The sequence below is a fragment of the Oncorhynchus gorbuscha genome, linkage group LG01 (assembly GCF_021184085.1).
Source record: "Oncorhynchus gorbuscha isolate QuinsamMale2020 ecotype Even-year linkage group LG01, OgorEven_v1.0, whole genome shotgun sequence".
Classification (NCBI taxonomy): domain Eukaryota; kingdom Metazoa; phylum Chordata; class Actinopteri; order Salmoniformes; family Salmonidae; genus Oncorhynchus; species Oncorhynchus gorbuscha.
The window spans coordinates 63,725,148-63,747,222 of NC_060173.1; the positions used below are offsets into that span (position 1 = coordinate 63,725,148).

At 45.5% G+C, this 22,075-nt stretch overlaps 1 protein-coding gene across 1 annotated transcript in view; it reads left to right on the forward strand.

Annotated features, from left to right (window-relative positions):
- Window positions 1-22,075, forward strand: part of LOC124045809 (membrane-associated guanylate kinase, WW and PDZ domain-containing protein 2-like) — a 64,414-nt gene that overhangs the window by 37,376 nt on the left and 4,963 nt on the right. The window contains exon 7 of the mRNA XM_046365512.1: window positions 1,375-1,463. Within this exon, the coding sequence (XP_046221468.1) occupies window positions 1,375-1,463 (89 nt within the window). The remainder of the gene's footprint in view (window positions 1-1,374; window positions 1,464-22,075) is intronic.

The following is a 22,075-nucleotide window of genomic DNA, read 5'->3' on the forward strand; positions in this document are numbered from 1 at the left end:
GAGGTCAATGTCCTTCCAGGATACCCGGGCCAGGTCGATTAGAAAGGCCTGCTCACAGAAGTGTTTTAGGGAGCGTTTGACAGTGATGAGGGGTGGTCGTTTGACTGCGGATTCAGACACGGCAAGGACATCAGGGTTAGCAGAGTGTGCTAAAGCAGTGAGTAAAACAAACTTAGGGAGGAGGCTTCTGATGTTGACATGCATAAAACCAAGGCTTTTTCGATCACAGAAGTCAACAAATGAGGGTACCTGGGGACATACAGGGCCTGGGTTTACCTCCACATCACCCGCGGAACAGAGAAGGAGTAGTATGAGGGTGCGGCTAAAGGCTATCAAAACTGGTCGCCTAGAGCGTTGGGGGCAGAGGATAAGAGGAGCAGGTTTCTGGGCATGGTAGAAGATATTCAGGGCATAATGCGCAGACAGGGGTATGGTGGGGTGCGGGTACAGCGGAGGTAAGCCCAGGCACTGGGTGATGATGAGAGAGGTTGCATCTCTGGACATGCTGGTTGTAATGGGTGAGGTCACCGCATGTGTGGGAGGTGGGACAAAGGAGGTAACAGGGGTATGCAGAGTGGATCTAGGGGCTCCATTGTGAACTAAAGCTATGATAACTAACCTGAACAACAGTATACAAGGCATATTGACATTTGAGAGAGACATACAGCGAGGCATACAGTAATCACAGGTGTTGAATTGGGAAAGCTAGCTAAAAACAGTAGGCGAGGCTAATCAGCTAGCACAACAAACAGCAGGTAAAATGGCGTTGACTAGGCAACTGGGCCGACAGATAAAACAAACAAGCAGAAAGGAGTACCGTGATTAATGGACAGTCTAGTGTGCGTCAGCTATGTAGCCAAGAGATCAGTGTCCAGGGGGAAGCGGTGGATGGGCAGGGAAGCTGGACTGGTGAGTGTTATCCAGGTTTAAAAAGAAACTAACAATGACTAGATAGCTTGTAGCTAGTTAGCTGGTTAGCATCTGGAGGTTCTTGAGTGAGTCATAAAAATAAAATTAAAAGTAATCGCGATTCCGTATCACAGTGGGTGAGACAGGTTTCCGGAAGGTATAAACAAAATAAAAATCAAAAAGAGATAGAAAGTAAAGACATATTAACTGATACAACAAAAGCTTTAGCTAATTCAATCTGCTTCCATAACCCGACATTCAAACAGCATCTACTTTATGTCTGATCTTTTGTCAATATTCTTCTGTCCTCTGTATTTCTCTCAAGTATAACCCATGCCCAGTCTTCTGCCAATGCTTTCTGCATATCAAACTATACTTTGTGAGCTAACAGTTGTGAAAGGGTCTATTTTTAACCCCTGCTTTAACGCTAATGATTGGTATAGGCTTTTTCTCCCCTTCCCTTAGGAATGGTACCTTCCAACCTCTCCATGTGCATGAAAAGTGACACGCTAAGTTCCCCCTATTTCTTCCTAATGGGCCACTCTAAAGACACGGTTCGTGAAAATCTGCATGTCTTTCTCTCCATTCTGACTCTAATTTAAACCTGTGTGTGTGTTTGTGTGCGTGCGTGCGTGTGTGAGTTTGTGCAAGTGTGTGTGCGGGCATGTATCCTACAGTGGGGCAAATAGTCAGCCACCAATTGTGCAAGTTCTCCCACTTAAAAAGATGAGAGAGGCCTGTAATTTTCATCATAGGTACACTTCAACTATGACAGACAAAATGAAAAAAAAAATCCTGAAAATCACATTGTTGGATTTTTTATGAATTTATTTGCACATTATGGTGAAAAATAAGTATTTGGTCAATAACAAAAGTTTAACTCAATACTTTGTTATATACCCTTTTGGGGAATGACAGAACAGTGATGTTTTGGGGCTGTTGCTGGGCAACACAGACTTTCAACTCCCTCCAAAGATTTTCTATGGGGTTGAGATCTGGAGACTGGCTAGGCCACTCCAGGACCTTGAAATGCTTCTTACGAAGCAACTCCTTTGTTGACCAGGCGGTGTGTTTGGGAACATTGTCATGCTGAAAGACCCAGCCACGTTTCATCTTCAATGCCCTTGCTGATGGAAGAAGGTTTTCACTCAAAATCTCACGATACATGGCCCCATTCATTCTTTCCTTTACACGGATCAGTCGTCCTGGACCCTTTGCAGAAAAACAGCCCCAAAGCATGATGTTTCCACCCCCATGCTTCAAAGTAGGTATGGTGTTTTTTGGATGCAACTCGGCATTCTTTGTCCTCCAAACACGACGAGTTGAGTTTTTGCCAAAAAGTTATATTTTGGTTTCATCTGACCATATGACATTCTCCAAATCTTCTTCTGGATCATCCAAATGCTCTCTAGCAAACTTCAGACGGGCCTGGACATGTACTGGCTTAAGCAGGGGGACATGTCTGGCACTGCAGACTTTGAGTCCCTGGCGGCGTAGTGTGTTACTGATGATAGGCTTTGTTACTTTGGTCCCAGCTCTCTGCAGGTCCTTCACTAGGTCCCCCCCCCGTGTGGTTCTGGGATTTTTGTAATCATTTTGACCACACGCCCCAGATCGAGGGAGATTATCAGTGGTCTTGTATGTCTTCCATTTCCTAATAATTGCTCCGACAGTTGATTCTTCAAACCAAGCTGCTTACCTATTGCAGATTCAGTCTTCCCAGCCTGGTGCAGGTCTACAATTCTGTTTCTGGTGTCATTTGACAGCTCTTTGGTCTTGGCCATAGTGGAGTTTGGAGTGTGACTCTGTGAGGTTGTGGACAGGTGTCTTTTATACTGATAACAAGTTCAAACAGGTGCCATTAATACAGGTACGAGTGAAGGACAGAGGAGCCTCTTAATGATGAAGTTACAGGTCTGTGAGAGCCAGAAATCTTGCTTGTTTGTAGGTGACCAAATACTTATTTTCCAACATAATTTGCAAGTAAATTCATTAAAAATCCTACAATGTGATTTTCTGGATTTTTTTTCTCATTTTGTCTGTCATATTTGAAGTGTACCTATGATGAAAATTACAGGCCTCTCTCATATTTTTAAGTGGGTGGCTGACTAAATACTTTTTTGCCCCACTCTATGTGTGTGCATGCTGGCATGTGTGCATATATCCTACATGTATGTGTCTGTCACTGCATGTGTCTGTATCAGTTTGTATGGTAAGATCTGTTTTTTTCTGTTGAGACAATCAGGTTTGTGCTTGGTTCTGGTGGTCTCAGTAGAAAAAACAATCAGGTCTGAAGAGGACCACCACCACGGTTGAGTGTGCAGTGAAGTGCACTCTCAGTAGCGTGAAACTGCTCTCAGTGTTGGCCAGGGCCGTCCTCACATATGCACACACACCTCTTCACTCACAGAAAGTTACTCTTGTCACACACAATGTGCATCCCAAATGGCACCCGTATTCCCCGATAGGGCTCTGGTAAAAAAAAGTTGTGCATTATATAGGGGTGATAGAGGAATTCTAAATTTCTAATTCATTAATGAAATTGTAAGTTCATTAATTATGCATTAAGTAGATTGAGACCAGTCTTAAAAGCCAGGTAAATAGCGTTTAATTCAAGTGAGTACTGACCCAAAATACAAAGAACATTACATTTTAAAGAAAGGGAACATAAAATGACGTCATCAGTTTCACACCCTCTCCCATCCTTACAATAGGTAGTATTCAGTCCTAGAGAAGTTTTACTCCCCTCATAAACTACATTCCAACCTGTCTAAAAGATATACTTCTCTCCACTAATGGAATCCAACCAAAACATTCTTAACTGTTTGAAAAACTATCTTATCCCTCCTCTTTAAATTTCCCAGGAGGCATCAGACAATTAATTCATTCTGCTTACATTTTCAGTAACAGCTCAACCAAAAACTCATACTTTTCAAATCATAACATAACAGTATTAGAATAAATGGTTCTAATCAATAATGTATACATAATTAATCATCTAAACTATAAAATTTCCTCTAACAATCCTCCCTTTGATCAAATATTATACATTCAATCCTACATCTAGTTTTATTTAATCATAAAAAATGAAAGTATAAACGAACTTAACTAACCTTTTTATAGAGGTTTATCAGATTATCATATGAATAGACACATAATCAACAAATCAATTATAAATGTTTATCCAACTCTTCCATTTCATTAATCAATTCTAACCTTAACTCCAACTGTTTTTAAACCTACATCAGAATCATAACTCTTCCTTCCGGATTTTCGTCACGACCTTCATTAAAAAACACAGTTTAATCATGGAAACCAATTACAATCTAATTCCCCTTCATCTCAACACTAGCCTCATCAAACATAAATTCCCCACAAATGACAGATCCGGATTCGTCCACTTCCTCTGTAGACATGCCTTTAGTCCTCCACAGGTCAGAACCTGGAATCGGCCCATAACGCACCATCTGTAGTGTCATTGATCTCTCCAGAGTCCTGGAAATTAGACAACAGCCGCATAAATTTAAAACAGTCATGCATGGTGGATGCCGCCCATAACACAGTGATTATAACATTTTTCCATTTTCCAAACGTACTATCAAACCAATTAGTCAGGGAAGTATTCACCCCAGAGTTTTCTGTCAACCCGTGAGCCAGGGTGGTCAAACCAGCTGAGGCTTCGGGCACTGATTCGTCCGGAGCTGTGTTACCCCGGGATGTAAGACATGGTCCTGATTATCACGCCCACTTCCCCCTTTTATCTAATGCAATTCTATTCTGTCAGGTCTTCCAGCTGGTTGCTTCAGTCTGTTCTACAAAACCTTTAATAACACCTTTGGTATTCCTGCTAAAGCGCTGTTGATTATCATAACTATAATCAATCCAGTCCACGCTCTTGTAAGAGTAGAACCCCCGGAAATGCTTGACTCTAATCCTGCTAGTATCTGATTTCTTGCCTTGAACTCAATCGGCCCACCTCGTGGAACCCTAAGGTTATCAATATATACTCTGTCGTTAAAAGACCCAGATGGAGCATCTCTTCTCTCTCGTTTTGGCTAACTTCATGTCTTGGTGTTGTATGAGTGTAAAATGCATTCCTAACCAGTCCAATCAGTCGGCAGGGACTGGCCCATTTTATTTTGTTGAAATCCCTAGAGTTCAACCAGCCTGTCAATTCAGACATGGTCTCGTCAGTGGTCATATTCTCTGTACCAACTTGGTTCCTGGGGATATAAATAGTGCAAATCAATACAACTGTCATTATTTGGCATTCCTGCTTTCATGAACAGCTTTACCATACAAGCCATTCCCTTAGGGGAATTAATTCCGTTCAGTGGAAAAGGGATAGTTGTTAACTGGGGTTTAGCGTTCGCACAGGCATAACATTCTTCTTTAGCCACTGATCTGGCCGTATATTGAATCCACTCCAACCATAAGTAGAACTCCCCAAACCCAGTCTCCACCTCTATAACTTAACTGGTCGAAGCCCACATACCATAACCCGAGGTCCTGAGTATTGACCGCCTTAATGTTAATTCGCACTTTTATACAATACTTCCTTTGCTCGGGAACACAGTCCAAAACGCCAACCCTTACTATACTCCACCTGATCCCACATTGAGTGTATGGGTTTACGTAGCCATCCCTTTCAGTGTGAGCTATGACCTGTCCACGATCAATATGGGAGCCTGCACTGATATCTCTTCTATTTTGGAACAAAATCCTCACCGTCTAAACCATGAGTCAAATTACCACTCTCTGCATATCTAGTAGGGCGTACTGTATCAGGAATACGTCACCCACGATAAGACAGCTCAGACGAACAGCTTCCATGTGAAACCCCACCCTTTCCCCGAGAACACATCACTTAGCAAGAGCCAGATACATCTTCACTTCTATGAACAAAAACAGGGGTGACAGGACAGGGAGGGTTACTTCATTCGAGAGATGGCCCCCGGAATTCTGTTAATTCCTGTCATGTTTTGTCATTGATTATCATGTCTTGTCCCTGTGCTTCCCCTTCTATTTGTTTCCCTCTGCTGGTCTTATTAGGTTCTTTCCCTCTTTCTATCCCTCTCTCTCCCCCTCCCTCTCTCACTCTCTCGCTCTCTCTTCTCTCTATCGTTCCGTTCCTGCTCCCAGCTGTTCCTATTCCCCTAATCAATCATTTAGTCTTCCCACACCTGTTCCCGATCCTTTTCCCTGATTAGAGTCCCTATTTCTCTCCTTGTTTTCCATTCCTGCCCTGTCGGATCCTTGTCTATTATTCACCGTGCTGTGTCTATGTATTGCCCTGTCGTGTCGTGTTTCCCTCAGATGCTGCGTGGTGAGCAGGTGTCTGAGTCTGCTACGTTCAAGTGCCTTCCCGAGGCAACCTGCAGTTCTTGATCAAGTCTCCAGTCTGTTCTCGTCATTACGAGTAGTATTATGCCTTTTGTTTGTAAAGTAACTTTACTGGATTAAAAACTCTGTTTTCACTAAGTCGCTTTTGGGTCCTCATTCACCTGCATAACAGAAGGATCCGACCAAGGAATGGACCCAGCGACTACAGATGCTCGTAACACTGCCGTAGAGATCCAAGGAGCCATGCTCGGCAGACACGAGCAGGAATTGTCTGCTGCTCGCCATGCCGTGGAGAACCTGGCCGCTCAGGTTTCCGACCTCTCTGGACAGTTCCAGAGTCTTCGTCTCGTGCCACCTGTTACTTCCTGGCCTGCCGAGCCTCCGGAACCTAGGGTTAATAACCCACCTTGCTACTCCGGGCAGCCCACGGAGTGCCGCTCCTTTCTCACCCAGTGTGATATTGTGTTCTCTCTCCAACCCAACACATACTCTAGCGAGAGAGCTCGGGTTGCTTACGTCATTTCACTCCTTACTGGCCGGGCTCGAGAGTGGGGCACAGCTATCTGGGAGGCAAGGGCTGATTGTTCTAACAATTACCAGAACTTTAAAGAGGAGATGATTCGGGTTTTTGACCGTTCAGTTTTTGGTAGGGAGGCTTCTAGGGCCCTGGCTTCCTATGCCAAGGTGAACGGTCCATAACGGATTATTCTATTGAGTTTCGCACTCTTGCTGCCTCTAGTGACTGGAACGAGCCGGCGCTGCTCGCTCGTTTTCTGGAGGGACTCCACGCAGTGGTCAAAGATGAGATTCTCTCCCGGGAGGTTCCTTCCAGATGTGGACTCTTTGATTGCTCTCGCCATCCGCATAGAACGACGGGTAGATCTTCGTCACCAAGCTCGTGGAAGAGAGCTCGCATCAACGGTGTTTCCCTGCTCCGCATCGCACCCATCTCCCTCCTCTGGCTCAGAGTCTGAGCCCATGCAGCTGGGAGGTATTCGCATCTCGATCAAGGAGAGGGAACGGAGGATCACCAACCGCCTGTGCCTCTATTGCGGAGTTTGATGGACATTTTGTTAATTCATGTCCAGTAAAAGGCCAGAGCTCATCTGTAAGCGGAGGGCTACTGGTGAGCGCAACTACTCAGGTCTCTCCATCAAAATCCTGTACTACTTTGTCGGTCCATCTACGCTGGACCGGTTCGGGTGCTACATGCAGTGCCTTGATTGACTCTGGGGCTGAGGGTTGTTTCATGGACGAAGCATGGGTTCGGAAACATGACATTCCTTTCAGACAGTTAGACAAGCCTACGCCCATGTTTGCCTTAGATGGTAGTCATCTTCCCAGTATCAGATTTGAGACACTACCTTTAACCTCACAGTATCTGGTAACCACAGTGAGACTATTTCTTTTTTGATTTTCCGTTCACCTTTACACCTGTTGTTTTGGGTCATCCCTGGCTAGTATGTCATAATCCTTCTATTAATTGGTCTAGTAATTCTATCCTATCCTGGAACGTTTCTTGTCATGTGAAGTGTTTAATGTCTGCCATCCCTCCCATTTCTTCTGTCCCTACTTCCCAGGAGGAACCTGGCGATTTGACAGGAGTGCCGGAGGAATATCATGATCTGCGCACGGTCTTCAGTCGGTCCCGAGCCAACTCCCTTCCTCCTCACCGGTCGTATGATTGTAGTATTGATCTCCTTCCGGGGACCACTCCTCCTCGGGGTAGACTATACTCTCTGTCGGCTCCCGAACGTAAGGCTCTCGAGGATTATTTGTCTGTGTCTCTTGACGCCGGTACCATAGTGCCTTCTTCCTCTCCGGCCGGGGCGGGGTTCTTTTTGTTAAGAAGAAGGACGGTACTCTGCGCCCCTGCGTGGATTATCGAGGGCTGAATGACATAACGGTTAAGAATCGTTATCCGCTTCCCCTTATGTCATCAGCCTTCGAGATTCTGCAGGGAGCCAGGTGCTTTACTAAGTTGGACCTTCGTAACGCTTACCATCTCGTGCGCATCAGAGAGGGGGACGAGTGGAAAACGGCGTTTAACACTCCGTTAGGGCATTTTGAGTACCGGGTTCTGCCGTTTGGTCTCGCCAATGCATGCCAGCTGTTTTTCAGGCATTAGTTAATGATGTTCTGAGAGACATGCTGAACATCTTTGTTTTTGTCTATCTTGACGATATCCTGATTTTTTCTCCGTCACTCGAGATTCATGTTCAGCACGTTCGACGTGTTCTACAGCGCCTTTTAGAGAATTGTCTCTACGTAAAGGCTGAGAAGTGCTCTTTTCATGTCTCCTCCGTTACTTTTCTCGGTTCCGTTATTTCCGCTGAAGGCATTCAGATGGATTCCGCTAAGGTCCAAGCTGTCAGTGATTGGCCCGTTCCAAGGTCACGTGTCGAGTTGCAGCGCTTTTTAGGTTTCGCTAATTTCTATCGGCGTTTCATTCGTAATTTCGGTCAAGTTGCTGCCCCTCTCACAGCTCTTACTTCTGTCAAGACGTGTTTTAAGTGGTCCGGTTCCGCCCAGGGAGCTTTTGATCTTCTAAAAGAACGTTTTACGTCCGCTCCTATCCTCGTTACTCCTGACGTCACTAGACAATTCATTGTCGAGGTTGACGCTTCAGAGGTAGGCGTGGGAGCCATTCTATCCCAGCGCTTCCAGTCTGACGATAAGGTTCATCCTTGCGCTTATTTTTCTCATCGCCTGTCGCCATCTGAGCGCAACTATGATGTGGGTAACCGTGAACTGCTCGCCATCCGCTTAGCCCTAGGCGAATGGCGACAGTGGTTGGAGGGGGCGACCGTTCCTTTTGTCGTTTGGACAGACCATAAGAACCTTGAGTACATCCGTTCTGCCAAACGACTTAATGCCCGTCAAGCTCTTTGGGCGTTGTTTTTCGCTCGTTTCGAGTTTGTGATTTCTTACCGTCCGGGTAGCAAAAACACCAAGCCTGATGCCTTATCCCGTCTGTTTAGTTCTTCTGTGGCTTCTACTGATCCCGAGGGGATTCTTCCTTATGGGCGTGTTGTCGGGTTGACAGTCTGGGGAATTGAAAGACAGGTTAAGCAAGCACTCACGCACACTGCGTCGCCGCGCGCTTGTCCTAGTAACCTCCTTTTCGTTCCTGTTTCCACTCGTCTGGCTGTTCTTCAGTGGGCTCACTCTGCCAAGTTAGTTGGTCATCCCGGTGTTCGAGGCACTCTTGCGTCTATTCGCCAGCGCTTTTGGTGGCCGACTCAGGAGCGTGACACGCGCCGTTTCGTGGCTGCTTGTTCGGACTGCGCGCAGACTAAGTCGGGTAACTCTCCTCCTGCCGGTCGTCTCAGACCGCTCCCCATTCCTTCTCGACCATGGTCTCACATCGCCCTAGACTTCATTACCGGTCTGCCTTTGTCTGCGGGGAAGACTGTGATTCTTACGGTTGTCGATAGGTTCTCTAAGGCGGCACATTTCATTCCCCTCGCTAAACTTCCTTCCGCTAAGGAGACGGCACAAATCATCATCGAGAATGTGTTCAGAATTCATGGCCTCCCGTTAGACGCCGTTTCAGACAGAGGCCCGCAATTCACGTCACAGTTTTGGAGGGAGTTCTGTCGTTTGATTGGTGCGTCCGTCAGTCTCTCTTCCGGGTTTCATCCCCAGTCTAACGGTCAAGCAGAGAGGGCCAATCAGACGATTGGTCGCATACTACGCAGCCTTTCTTTCAGAAACCCTGCGTCTTGGGCAGAACAGCTCCCCTGGGCAGAATACGCTCACAACTCGCTTCCTTCGTCTGCTACCGGGTTATCTCCGTTTCAGAGTAGTCTGGGTTACCAGCCTCCTCTGTTCTCATCCCAGCTTGCCGAGTCCAGCGTTCCCTCCGCTCAAGCGTTTGTCCAACGTTGTGAGCGCACCTGGAGGAGGGTGAGGTCTGCACTTTGCCGTTACAGGGCACAGACTGTGAGAGCCGCCAATAAACGCAGGATTAAGAGTCCAAGGTATTGTTGCGGCCAGAGAGTGTGGCTTTCCACTCGCAACCTTCCTCTTACGACAGCTTCTCGTAAGTTGACTCCGCGGTTCATTGGTCCGTTCCGTGTCTCCCAGGTCGTCAATCCTGTCGCTGTGCGACTGCTTCTTCCGCGACATCTTCGTCGCGTCCATCCTGTCTTCCATGTCTCCTGTGTCAAGCCCTTTCTTCGCACCCCGTTCGTCTTCCCTCCCCCCCCCGTCCTTGTCGAGAGCGCACCTATTTACAAGGTACGTAAGATCATGGACATGCGTTCTCGGGGACGGGGTCACCAATACTTAGTGGATTGGGAGGGTTACGGTCCTGAGGAGAGGAGTTGGGTTCCGTCTCGGGACGTGCTGGACCGTTCGCTTATTGATGATTTCCTCCGTTGCCGCCAGGGTTCCTCCTCGAGTGCGCCAGGAGGCGCTCGGTGAGTGGGGGTACTGTCATGTTTTGTCATTGATTATCATGTCTTGTCCCTGTGCTTCCCCTTCTATTCGTTTCCCTCTGCTGGTCTTATTAGGTTCTTTCCCTCTTTCTATCCCTCTCTCTCCCCCTCCCTCTCTCACTCTCTCGCTCTCTCTTCTCTCTATCGTTCCGTTCCTGCTCCCAGCTGTTCCTATTCCCCTAATCAATCATTTAGTCTTCCCACACCTGTTCCCGATCCTTTTCCCTGATTAGAGTCCCTATTTCTCTCCTTGTTTTCCGTTCCTGCCCTGTCGGATCCTTGTCTATTATTCACCGTGCTGTGTCTATGTATTGCCCTGTCGTGTCGTGTTTCCCTCAGATGCTGCGTGGTGAGCAGGTGTCTGAGTCTGCTACGTTCAAGTGCCTTCCCGAGGCAACCTGCAGTTCTTGATCAAGTCTCCAGTCTGTTCTCGTCATTACGAGTAGTATTATGCCTTTTGTTTGTAAAGTAACTTTACTGGATTAAAAACTCTGTTTTCGCTAAGTCGCTTTTGGGTCCTCATTCACCTGCATAACAATTCCAGTTCTCCTCCCGAACACTGTTTATTTGTTCGACAGTGAAATATGTATCTTACCCCCCCGCAGTGCGATATGAATCCGGGTGGCCCACGGGACTGGATTGAGTGTCTTCACCTGTAGTTCCTCTGTAGTGCATAAACTCTTGGACATACAGGTTTGGTTAATAAAACAGTTTCTTATTTGTCAAACCAATTAACAATTTTTTTTTTATTATTAGTTAATTATCCCGTAGGTCACATCCTATTATAGAACACTATTTACCCATCCCCCTTTTGTTACCTGGCTCCTCCCAGGTAACAACCTTGCCTTATTCTTATACAATGACTTAGATAAGATTTAGTGAATTATCCTTATGTCTGAAATTCCATTTAGGAGTGTCCCTTTCATTTTCCACATGTCCAATTCTCACTTTTGTCCCCACTCAGTAACTTATCTACACACTATGTTATCTTTGCTCGTCCTGGCCCCCCTTCTAAAACTTCTCCGCTCTACAACCTTCAAGGTCTCTGCAGTGCGGGGGAGGGCTCCTCTGTCTGCCTATAGCCTATTACTCATGTTTTCCAAATTTGAACTACATGTCTCACTGTTTGGCTCCATCCAAACCCATGGACCCTCTTTTAGAAAAAAAACATGTCTATGAGCGGCTTTTCTCCAAATTCCTTAATCAATCTTTCTTAATCCTAACAATAATCCTAACTCCTCATAGATGTGTCATGCAGGTGAAAGAGGACCCAAAAGCGACTTGGCGAAAACAGAGTCTTTAATCCAGTAAAGTAAATACAAACAAAAAAACACAACTTTCACTCGAAATGACGAGGACAAACTGGAGACTCGATCTTGAACAGCAGGTGAACAGCAGGTTGCCTCGGGAAGGCACTTGAACCAGACAGACTCAGACACCTGCTCACCACGCAGCATCTGAGGAAAACACGACACGACAGGGCGATACACAAACACAGCACGGTGAATTCTAGACAAGGAACCGACAGGACAGGAACGGAACACAAAGGAAGAAATAGGGACTCTAATCAGGGGAAAGGATCGGGAACAGGTGTGGGAAGACTAAATGATTGATTAGGGAATAGGAACAGCTGGGAGCAGGAACGGAACGATAGAGAGAAGAGAGCGAGAGAGTGAGAGAGGGAGGGGGAGAGAGAGGGATAGAAAGAGGGAAAGAACCTAATAAGACCAGCAGAGGGAAACGAATAGAATGGGAAGCACAGGGACAAGACAAGATAATAAATGACAAAACATGACAGTACCCCCACTCACCGAGCGCCTCCTGGCGCACTCGAGGAGGAATCCTGGCGGCAACGGAGGAAATCATCAATGAGTGAACGGTCCAGCACGTCCCGAGACGGAACCCAACTCCTCTCCTCAGGACCGTAACCCTCCCAATCCACTAAGTATTGGTGACCCCGTCCCCGAGAACGCATGTCCATGATCTTATGTACCTTGTAAATAGGTGCGCTCGACAAGGACGGGAGGGGGAGGGAAGACGAACGGGGTGCGAAGAAAGGGCTTAACACAGGAGACATGGAAGACAGGATGGACGCGACGAAGATGTCGCGGAAGAAGCAGTCGCACAGCGACAGGATTGACGACCTGGGAGACACGGAACGGACCAATGAACCGCGGAGTCAACTTACGAGAAGCTGTCGTAAGAGGAAGGTTGCGAGTGGAAAGCCACACTCTCTGGCCGCAACAATACCTTGGACTCTTAATCCTGCGTTTATTGGCGGCTCTCACAGTCTGTGCCCTGTAACGGCAAAGTGCAGACCTCACCCTCCTCCAGGTGCGCTCACAACGTTGGACAAACGCTTGAGCGGAGGGAACGCTGGACTCGGCAAGCTGGGATGAGAACAGAGGAGGCTGGTAACCCAGACTACTCTGAAACGGAGATAACCCGGTAGCAGACGAAGGAAGCGAATTATTCTGCCCAGGGGAGCTGTTCTGCCCAAGACGCAGGGTTTCTGAAAGAAAGGCTGCGTAGTATGCGACCAATCGTCTGATTGGCCCTCTCTGCTTGCCCGTTAGACTGGGGATGAAACCCGGAAGAGAGACTGACGGACGCACCAATCAAACGACAGAACTCCCTCCAAAACTGTGACGTGAATTGCGGGCCTCTGTCTGAAACGGCGTCTAACGGGAGGCCATGAATTCTGAATACATTCTCGATAATGATTTGTGCCGTCTCCTTAGCGGAAGGAAGTTTAGCGAGGGGAATGAAATGTGCCGCCTTAGAGAACCTATCGACAACCGTAAGAATCACAGTCTTCCCCGCAGACAAAGGCAGACCGGTAATGAAGTCTAGGGCGATGTGAGACCATGGTCGAGAAGGAATGGGGAGCGGTCTGAGACGACCGGCAGGAGGAGAGTTACCCGACTTAGTCTGCGCGCAGTCCGAACAAGCAGCCACGAAACGGCGCGTGTCACGCTCCTGAGTCGGCCACCAAAAGCGCTGGCGAATAGACGCAAGAGTGCCTCGAACACCGGGATGACCAGCTAACTTGGCAGAGTGAGCCCACTGAAGAACAGCCAGACGAGTGGAAACAGGAACGAAAAGGAGGTTACTAGGACAATCGCGCGGCGACGCAGTGTGCGTGAGTGCTTGCTTAACCTGTCTTTCAATTCCCCAGACTGTTAACCCGACAACACGCCCATAAGGAAGAATCCCCTCGGGATCAGTAGAAGCCACAGAAGAACTAAACAGACGGGATAAGGCATCAGGCTTGGTGTTCTTGCTACCCGGACGGTAAAAATCACAAACTCGAAACGAGCGAAAAACAACGCCCAACGAGCTTGACGGGCATTAAGTCGTTTGGCAGAACGGATGTACTCAAGGTTCTTATGGTCTGTCCAAACGACAAAAGGAACGGTCGCCCCTCCAACCACTGTCGCCATTCGCCTAGGGCTAAGCGGATGGCGAGCAGTTCACGGTTACCCACATCATAGTTGCGCTCAGATGGCGACAGGCGATGAGAAAAATAAGCGCAAGGATGAACCTTATCGTCAGACTGGAAGCGCTGGGATAGAATGGCTCCCACGCCTACCTCTGAAGGCCAACCTCGACAATGAATTGTCTAGTGACGTCAGGAGTAACGAGGATAGGAGCGGACGTAAAACGTTCTTTTAGAAGATCAAAAGCTCCCTGGGCGGAACCGGACCACTTAAAACACGTCTTGACAGAAGTAAGAGCTGTGAGAGGGGCAGCAACTTGACCGAAATTGAAACGCCGATAGAAATTAGCGAAACCTAAAAAGCGCTGCAACTCGACACGTGACCTTGGAACGGGCCAATCACTGACAGCTTGGACCTTAGCGGTCCATCTGAATGCCTTCAGCGGAAATAACGGAACCGAGAAAAGTAACGGAGGAGACATGAAAAGAGCACTTCTCAGCCTTTACGTAGAGACAATTCTCTAAAAGGCGCTGTAGGACACGTCAACGTGCTGAACATGAATCTCGAGTGACGGAGAAAAAATCAGGATATCGTCAAGATAGACAAAAACAAAGATGTTCAGCATGTCTCTCAGAACATCATTAACTAATGCCTGAAAAACAGCTGGCGCATTGGCGAGACCGAACGGCAGAACCCGGTACTCAAAATGCCCTAACGGAGTGTTAAACGCCGTTTTCCACTCGTCCCCCTCTCTGATGCGCACGAGATGGTAAGCGTTACGAAGGTCCAACTTAGTAAAGCACCTGGCTCCCTGCAGAATCTCGAAGGCTGATGACATAAGGGGAAGCGGATAACGATTCTTAACCGTTATGTCATTCAGCCCTCGATAATCCACGCAGGGGCGCAGAGTACCGTCCTTCTTCTTAACAAAAAGAACCCCGCCCGGCCGGAGAGGAAGAAGGCACTATGGTACCGGCGTCAAGAGACACAGACAAATAATCCTCGAGAGCCTTACGTTCGGGAGCCGACAGAGAGTATAGTCTACCCCGAGGAGGAGTGGTCCCCGGAAGGAGATCAATACTACAATCATACGACCGGTGAGGAGGAAGGGAGTTGGCTCGGGACCGACTGAAGACCGTGCAGATCATGATATTCCTCCGGCACTCCTGTCAAATCGCCAGGTTCCTCCTGAGAAGTAGGGACAGAAGAAACGGGAGGGATGGCAGACATTAAACACTTCACATGACAAGAAACGTTCCAGGATAGGATAGAATTACTAGACCAATTAATAGAAGGATTATGACATACTAGCCAGGGATGACCCAAAACAACAGGTGTAAACGGTGAACGGAAAATCAAAAAAGAAATAGTCTCACTGTGGTTACCAGATACTGTGAGGGTTAAAGGTAGTGTCTCAAATCTGATACTGGGAAGATGACTACCATCTAAGGCGAACATGGGCGTAGGCTTCTCTAACTCTCTGAAAGGAATGTCATGTTTCCGAACCCATGCTTCGTCCATGAAACAACCCTCAGCCCCAGAGTCTATCAAGGCACTACATGTAGCACCCGAACCGGTCCAGCGTAGATGGACCGACAAAGTAGTACAGGATTTTGATGGAGAGACTTGAGTAGTTGCGCTCACCTGTAGCCCTCCGCTACAGATGAGCTCTGGCTTTTACTGGACATGAATTAACAAAATGTCCAGCAACTCCGCAATAGAGGCACAGGCGGTTGGTGATCCTCCGTTCCCTCTCCTTAGTCGAGATGCGAATCCCTCCCAGCTGCATGGGCTCAGACTCTGAGCCAGAGGAGGGAGATGGGTGCGATGCGGAGCAGGGAAACACCGTTGATGCGAGCTTTTCCACGAGCCCGGTGACGAAGATCTACCCGTCGTTCTATGCGGATGGCGAGAGCAATCAAAGAGTCCACATCTGAAGGAACCTCCCGGGAGAGAATCTCATCCTTAACCACTGCGTGGAGTCCCTCCAGAAAACGAGCGAGCAGCGCCGGCTCTTCCACTCACTAGAGGCAGCAAGAGTGCGAAACTCAATAGAATAATCCGTTATGGACCGTTCACCTTGGCATAAGGAAGCCAGGGCCCTAGAAGCCTCCCTACCAAAAACTGAACGGTCAAAAACCCGAATCATCTCCTCTTTAAAGTTCTGGAACTTGTTAGAGCAATCAGCCCTTGCCTCCCAGATAGCTGTGCCCCATTCTCGAGCCCGGCCAGTAAGGAGTGAAATGACGTAAGCAACCCGAGCTCTCTCTCTAGAGTATGTGTTGGGTTGGAGAGAGAACACAATCTCACACTGCGTGAGAAAGGAGCGGCACTCAGTGGGCTGCCCGGAGTAGCAAGGTGGGTTATTAACCCTAGGTTCTGGAGGCTCGGCAGGCCAGGAAGTAACAGGTGGCACGAGACGTAGACTCTGGAACTGTCCAGAGAGGTCGGAAACCTGAGCGGCCAGGTTCTCCACGGCATGGCGAGCAGCAGACAACTCCTGCTCGTGTCTGCCGAGCATGGCTCCCTGGATCTCGACGGCAGTGCAACGAGCGTCTGAAGTCGCTGGGTCCATTCCTTGGTCGGTTCCTTCTGTCATGCAGGTGAAAGAGGACCCAAAAGCGACTTGGCGAAAACAGAGTCTTTAATCCAGTAAAGTAAATACAAACAAAAAAACACAACTTTCACTCGAAATGACGAGGACAAACTGGAGACTCGATCTTGAACAGCAGGTGAACAGCAGGTTGCCTCGGGAAGGCACTTGAACCAGACAGACTCAGACACCTGCTCACCACGCAGCATCTGAGGAAAACACGACACGACAGGGCGATACACAAACACAGCACGGTGAATTCTAGACAAGGAACCGACAGGACAGGAACGGAACACAAAGGAAGAAATAGGGACTCTAATCAGGGGAAAGGATCGGGAACAGGTGTGGGAAGACTAAATGATTGATTAGGGGAATAGGAACAGCTGGGAGCAGGAACGGAACGATAGAGAGAAGAGAGAGCGAGAGAGTGAGAGAGGGAGGGGGAGAGAGAGGGATAGAAAGAGGGAAAGAACCTAATAAGACCAGCAGAGGGAAACGAATAGAATGGGAAGCACAGGGACAAGACAAGATAATAAATGACAAAACATGACAAGATGTCCTATATTCCTGTTAAATATAATACTATTTAAAAACGTATAATCTAATAAATGCTAACCATATTAAAAATCCTTCCTACACTAACAAGCCCTCTCCTTGGGGACCCTCAGTATTCTATCTGACAATAACATGGATTTAATATGTGTTTGCAAAGTGTGGAATAAAACTTTGGTCATGGATAACAGAGTAAAGCAGAACAAAGCATTCTTATAATCCATCTGGTCCTCTCAGCTATTCTTATCCAGCACCAGGTGGGCACCATGTCACCCTTCACGACAGGGAGAACAAACATCCATGGGTCATCCTCCCCTGAAAGCATGCTTCACCTCAGCCTCTCCAACTGGAGCATCAAGCAAAGGCATCATGCCTGAAGCCTTCACCACATCTGTAACAGACTTCTTAAAACACGGTATGATGCAAGCAGCACATCACATCAATAACAAATAATACAAGAATTAGGGTCAGAAATCCAGTAACCACCATACCAGTATACTTACCAAACCAGGCTCCCAACCTCTAGTTTTGGCAGTACCTTAATAGAAAACACACCCACCGTGTCTGTCCCAGTCCTTTGTAGTCCGGGGGTGTAAGTGCCTGCATCAGAGAGCTTAATAGTTTTGATGGTTAGTAGGATTTCATCACCTTTACAAAGTTCAACAGTGCTCCCAGGTTTCCCCCATATCATGGAAAACCTATCCACCTTTGTGGTATTCCCTATGCTATAAGGATATCCTCTTCTCCAATCCCAGAACTGTCCCAAGTTGGTTATCATGTAATCCCCCTATTTATTCTCAATGATAAATATGACTTTCTCTCTGTTACAATACCAAATCCCTAATAGCCTATTCAAAAAAAAAAACTTCACAGCAATGTTATAAAACAGAATCCTGAACCACTTTCTCATTTGCGGTTCAAACAGAAATTCTAAGCCCTCAACCAAAACTGCTTCATTTCTAATGAATTTACCTTAAAACTAGTAACTCAATATGACCCCATTCATTATACAAATGACTCTCCCCCGAGGCTAATCAGACCTCGGGAGCCAGTCATGATAAGGTCAAAAGGTCATACCATATTAGACATAAGGAACCCTTTATCCTTACAATAGAAATAGTCACCTGTATAATTCAAACCCATAAAAAAAACATTATCATAAGGTTCCATATGTGAGCGTGCCTCTTTAACATCTCCTTACACTAAAACAAATCATTCTAACAGTTGTTTTATATATATATATATAATTTGCAAACCTTTTTCAATTTGGTCGTTTAAAGCTGCTCTCACCCCCAAAATTATAATCCCAGGAGGCCTCTAAAAGTGAGCCACCACACCCCTAACTATCATTCACTAATGCTACCTCGAATCAGAAACTCAATAAGTGAACTATAACTAAACCTAATGATAATTCCCCTTTGACTCAAATCATTAATCATAAGTTTTAAACATCGTCTACGGATATGTTTACTTAAATGACCATGCTACCTTTAGATACAATTAACCCGATAACATTATTATCCAATGCATTACTTTTTCTCTCTGCCGCAAATGTCATACATTTCACAGTGTAAGGAATCCGTAATTTAATCCCCGATATTTAATAAATATGCATTCGCATTCTCTCATGGCTCCTTTAATTTACTTATCTTGTGTAACTCTCATCCGTTCCGGAACAAAGAGTTCTATCTAAAACCGTCAGAACACACTGTTCAAGTTTAATCAACCCCTAAAATTGACCATAACCAATAAACAAAAAAACACTTTTATCTCAACTTCTGAAAGGTTACTCGAAACCCCGATACACACACTAACAGCCATACATTTTGCTCCGTTATTCCCAGTCCCTGGTGACAAGTGTCTCGCTAGTGACGTCATCATCAAGCGCTCAACCTGCCAATTCGTAGCGACTTCAAATGAATTGTAAATAATTCTTGTTCGATTAACCAAACCTAATTTATCACATCTGTTCAAATCCTGAATTATAATTTACCACCCCAACCAACATCTCTAAATTCAACAATTTTATAAAAGCTTTTCGATGGGCATAAATCATAATTGTCTCTTTGTTATCATTTAGAATCCATTTTGCTCTAAATACCTGTCTCGTCTTTTACTTAGTATTTTAATTACAACTCTATTCCCAATACGTTATTCACTTGTCTAATTACAATCTCAGACCAGCATTAGTGAGTGCTCGCCTTAAAAATGCCTTGTCTCTGGGAACAGGGAAATCCCCTTAACCCAAACATTTACTCCTACAACGACACCCAATAATTCTTATGATCCCTTCACGTCGTTCGTTTTAAATCTCTTGATGTATCATGTAACTTATTTTTCTCTCTTCGAATTGTCGTCCCACAATATTTCTTTCCACTGTCATACACTCAAACCACTGTGATTACCGTGCACTGTCCCTTTAAGATAAGACTTTTCATTTGTTACCCACAATGAGAACCGAAAACAGATTGTTTTTAGAATACGTTACTTTTTTGTTCAAATTCACTGGCGTTACCTTAACCAAAAATCAATAATCAGAAAAACAATCACAACTTCTTACGATTAAATTATTCTTACCTAATTTATAGTCCAAAGCGTTGCACTATATAGCCCCATTTGAGTGTCTAGCAATTCCGTTGCTTGGCTATAGACACAAATCTGCCCGCCTTTGTAAAATATATATTCCCTATTCCGATTGAGTTCAGTTTTAAATTCTAATCATCAGAGTAAACCCAACCGAACTTCTCAATTGAATTTACCCTAACATTTAACGTACCCTGTTTTTGTGTTAAACTTCTCATGTCAATTGATTCATAAATAGCTATAACGTCCAGGCAGGCTGGAATTGTATTGTATCTCTCCATTATCCCCTCCATTTAACTTTAGGTAACTCTCTCTCTTCTATGATACATCTATTTAATTACGACTCCCATCTCAATACATTATTATTCCACCAGATCATTTTGGGCGAAATATGATTCAAAATTGTATCGAAATATGAGCGAAATTGTTTCGCCGTTTTTTTTAATGACTTCTTTTATCAATTCTATCTAGAACACATAATATCCGTTCAGTTATATCTTTTGCAAACACTGGCGACCGTATTTTTCAGGCAAAACATGCAAATAGGTCAATTACGATCTAAAATCAATTTTAGTTAAACGGGAACCGAACCGTGGATTACCGCTGGTGAGACTGCCGTGCTCACCACTCCCCTACCAGCACAATGGATTTTGACTGAGACTCTCCGCAAATATACCCATTTTCACAGTTAATTGTATTTGTTACTCCAACATCTAGACAACAGAAAATAGCCCAAATTTAAACGCCCAACGTTTTCTCACAGTTTGGGATTCTCATTAATCTCGCTCCCTTTGTATCTGTTTTAGAAGGGATTCTAACTTTTCGACATCAAGGCGTCTGTCAAAACCATACCTTTTTCCCATTTAGGACAGAAATCTACATTCCTTCTATCTTTTTGTTTCATATAACGGTAATCTTCCGTCTTTGTAGAAAGCAGTTTAGAAGTGTTACTACCCATTATAATAAATTCCTGCCCCTCCTAATAATTCCAATCTTCAACCCTTTATGTTAATTTCTCTTTATTGGAATCCTTATTTACTTACGCCTAGTAATTCCAATATTTAACACCTTATGGTTAATATCTCTTTTATGGAAATCTTACCAATAGCTTTGACTTTTGAAACAAACATTAGGTCTAACCTTACAACCATAAGCCCAGGGTTTGTAAAGCCCTAGTATTTTCCGGTTGTGTCAGAGGGCTTTTAAAGAACGCTAATAATCGTTATCTCACGCCACTAATTGTTATATTTCCCTCTCGCCGTCAGTTCTGGGGCTTCTTTCGAGGCATTTCTCCCCATTCTTAATCCTTACCGTTACTAGTAGCTATGGTCTTTAAACACTTATCTATGCCTTTCTATATCATTTTAAATTCTATGTGCGTGCAGTTCTATAAATTTGTAATTTACCGTTACTTAGTTACTTCTAGTTACTATTCTGCCTGCCTATGTGTGTGTCCCTTTAAAAATAATCAGTATGTATTTTCCATCTCGGTCGGGTGCGTTTCTCATGATTTAAGTTTAGCACTTTTATGGAAATCTTACCAATAGCTTTGACTTTTGAAACAAACATTAGGTCTAACCTTACAACTATAAGCCCAGGGTTTGTAAGGCCCTAGTTAAAATCTTATTTTCTGGTTGTGTCAGTAAAGAACTCTAATAATCGTTATCTCACGCCGCTAATTGTTAGATTTCCCTCTCGCATTAGATTTAAGTTACCCTCTCCTCCTTATTCGGCCAAACAATCCTTCCTTTTCTGTCTTAATCTCACATGATTAAAGTTTAGCTCTTTTATGGAAATCTTACCAATAGTTTTGACTTTTGAATCAGACGTTTAGGTCTAACCTAACAACTATAAGCCCAGGGTTTGTAAGGCCCTAGTTAAAATCTTATTTTCCGGTTGTGTCAGTAAAGAACTCTAATAATCGTTATCTCACGCCACTAATTGTTAGATTTTCCCTCTCGCCTGGAAACATCATGTCTACAAATATGGCTTTTATCTCATTTCTTTAGATTTAAGTTTCCCTCTCCTCCTCATTTGGATATTTTCCGTAGTATTAGTTGAATCGGGACGGTGATCAATACTGCCACTATTCACATGACCAATCCAGTTATCTTGCGCTTGCCGTCTCTCTACGCCCAGTATTTGTACAAAATCACCGTCCTATCTCCCAGTACCTATTTAATATCCCTTCTTAATCTCGGGCTGGTGTGCCA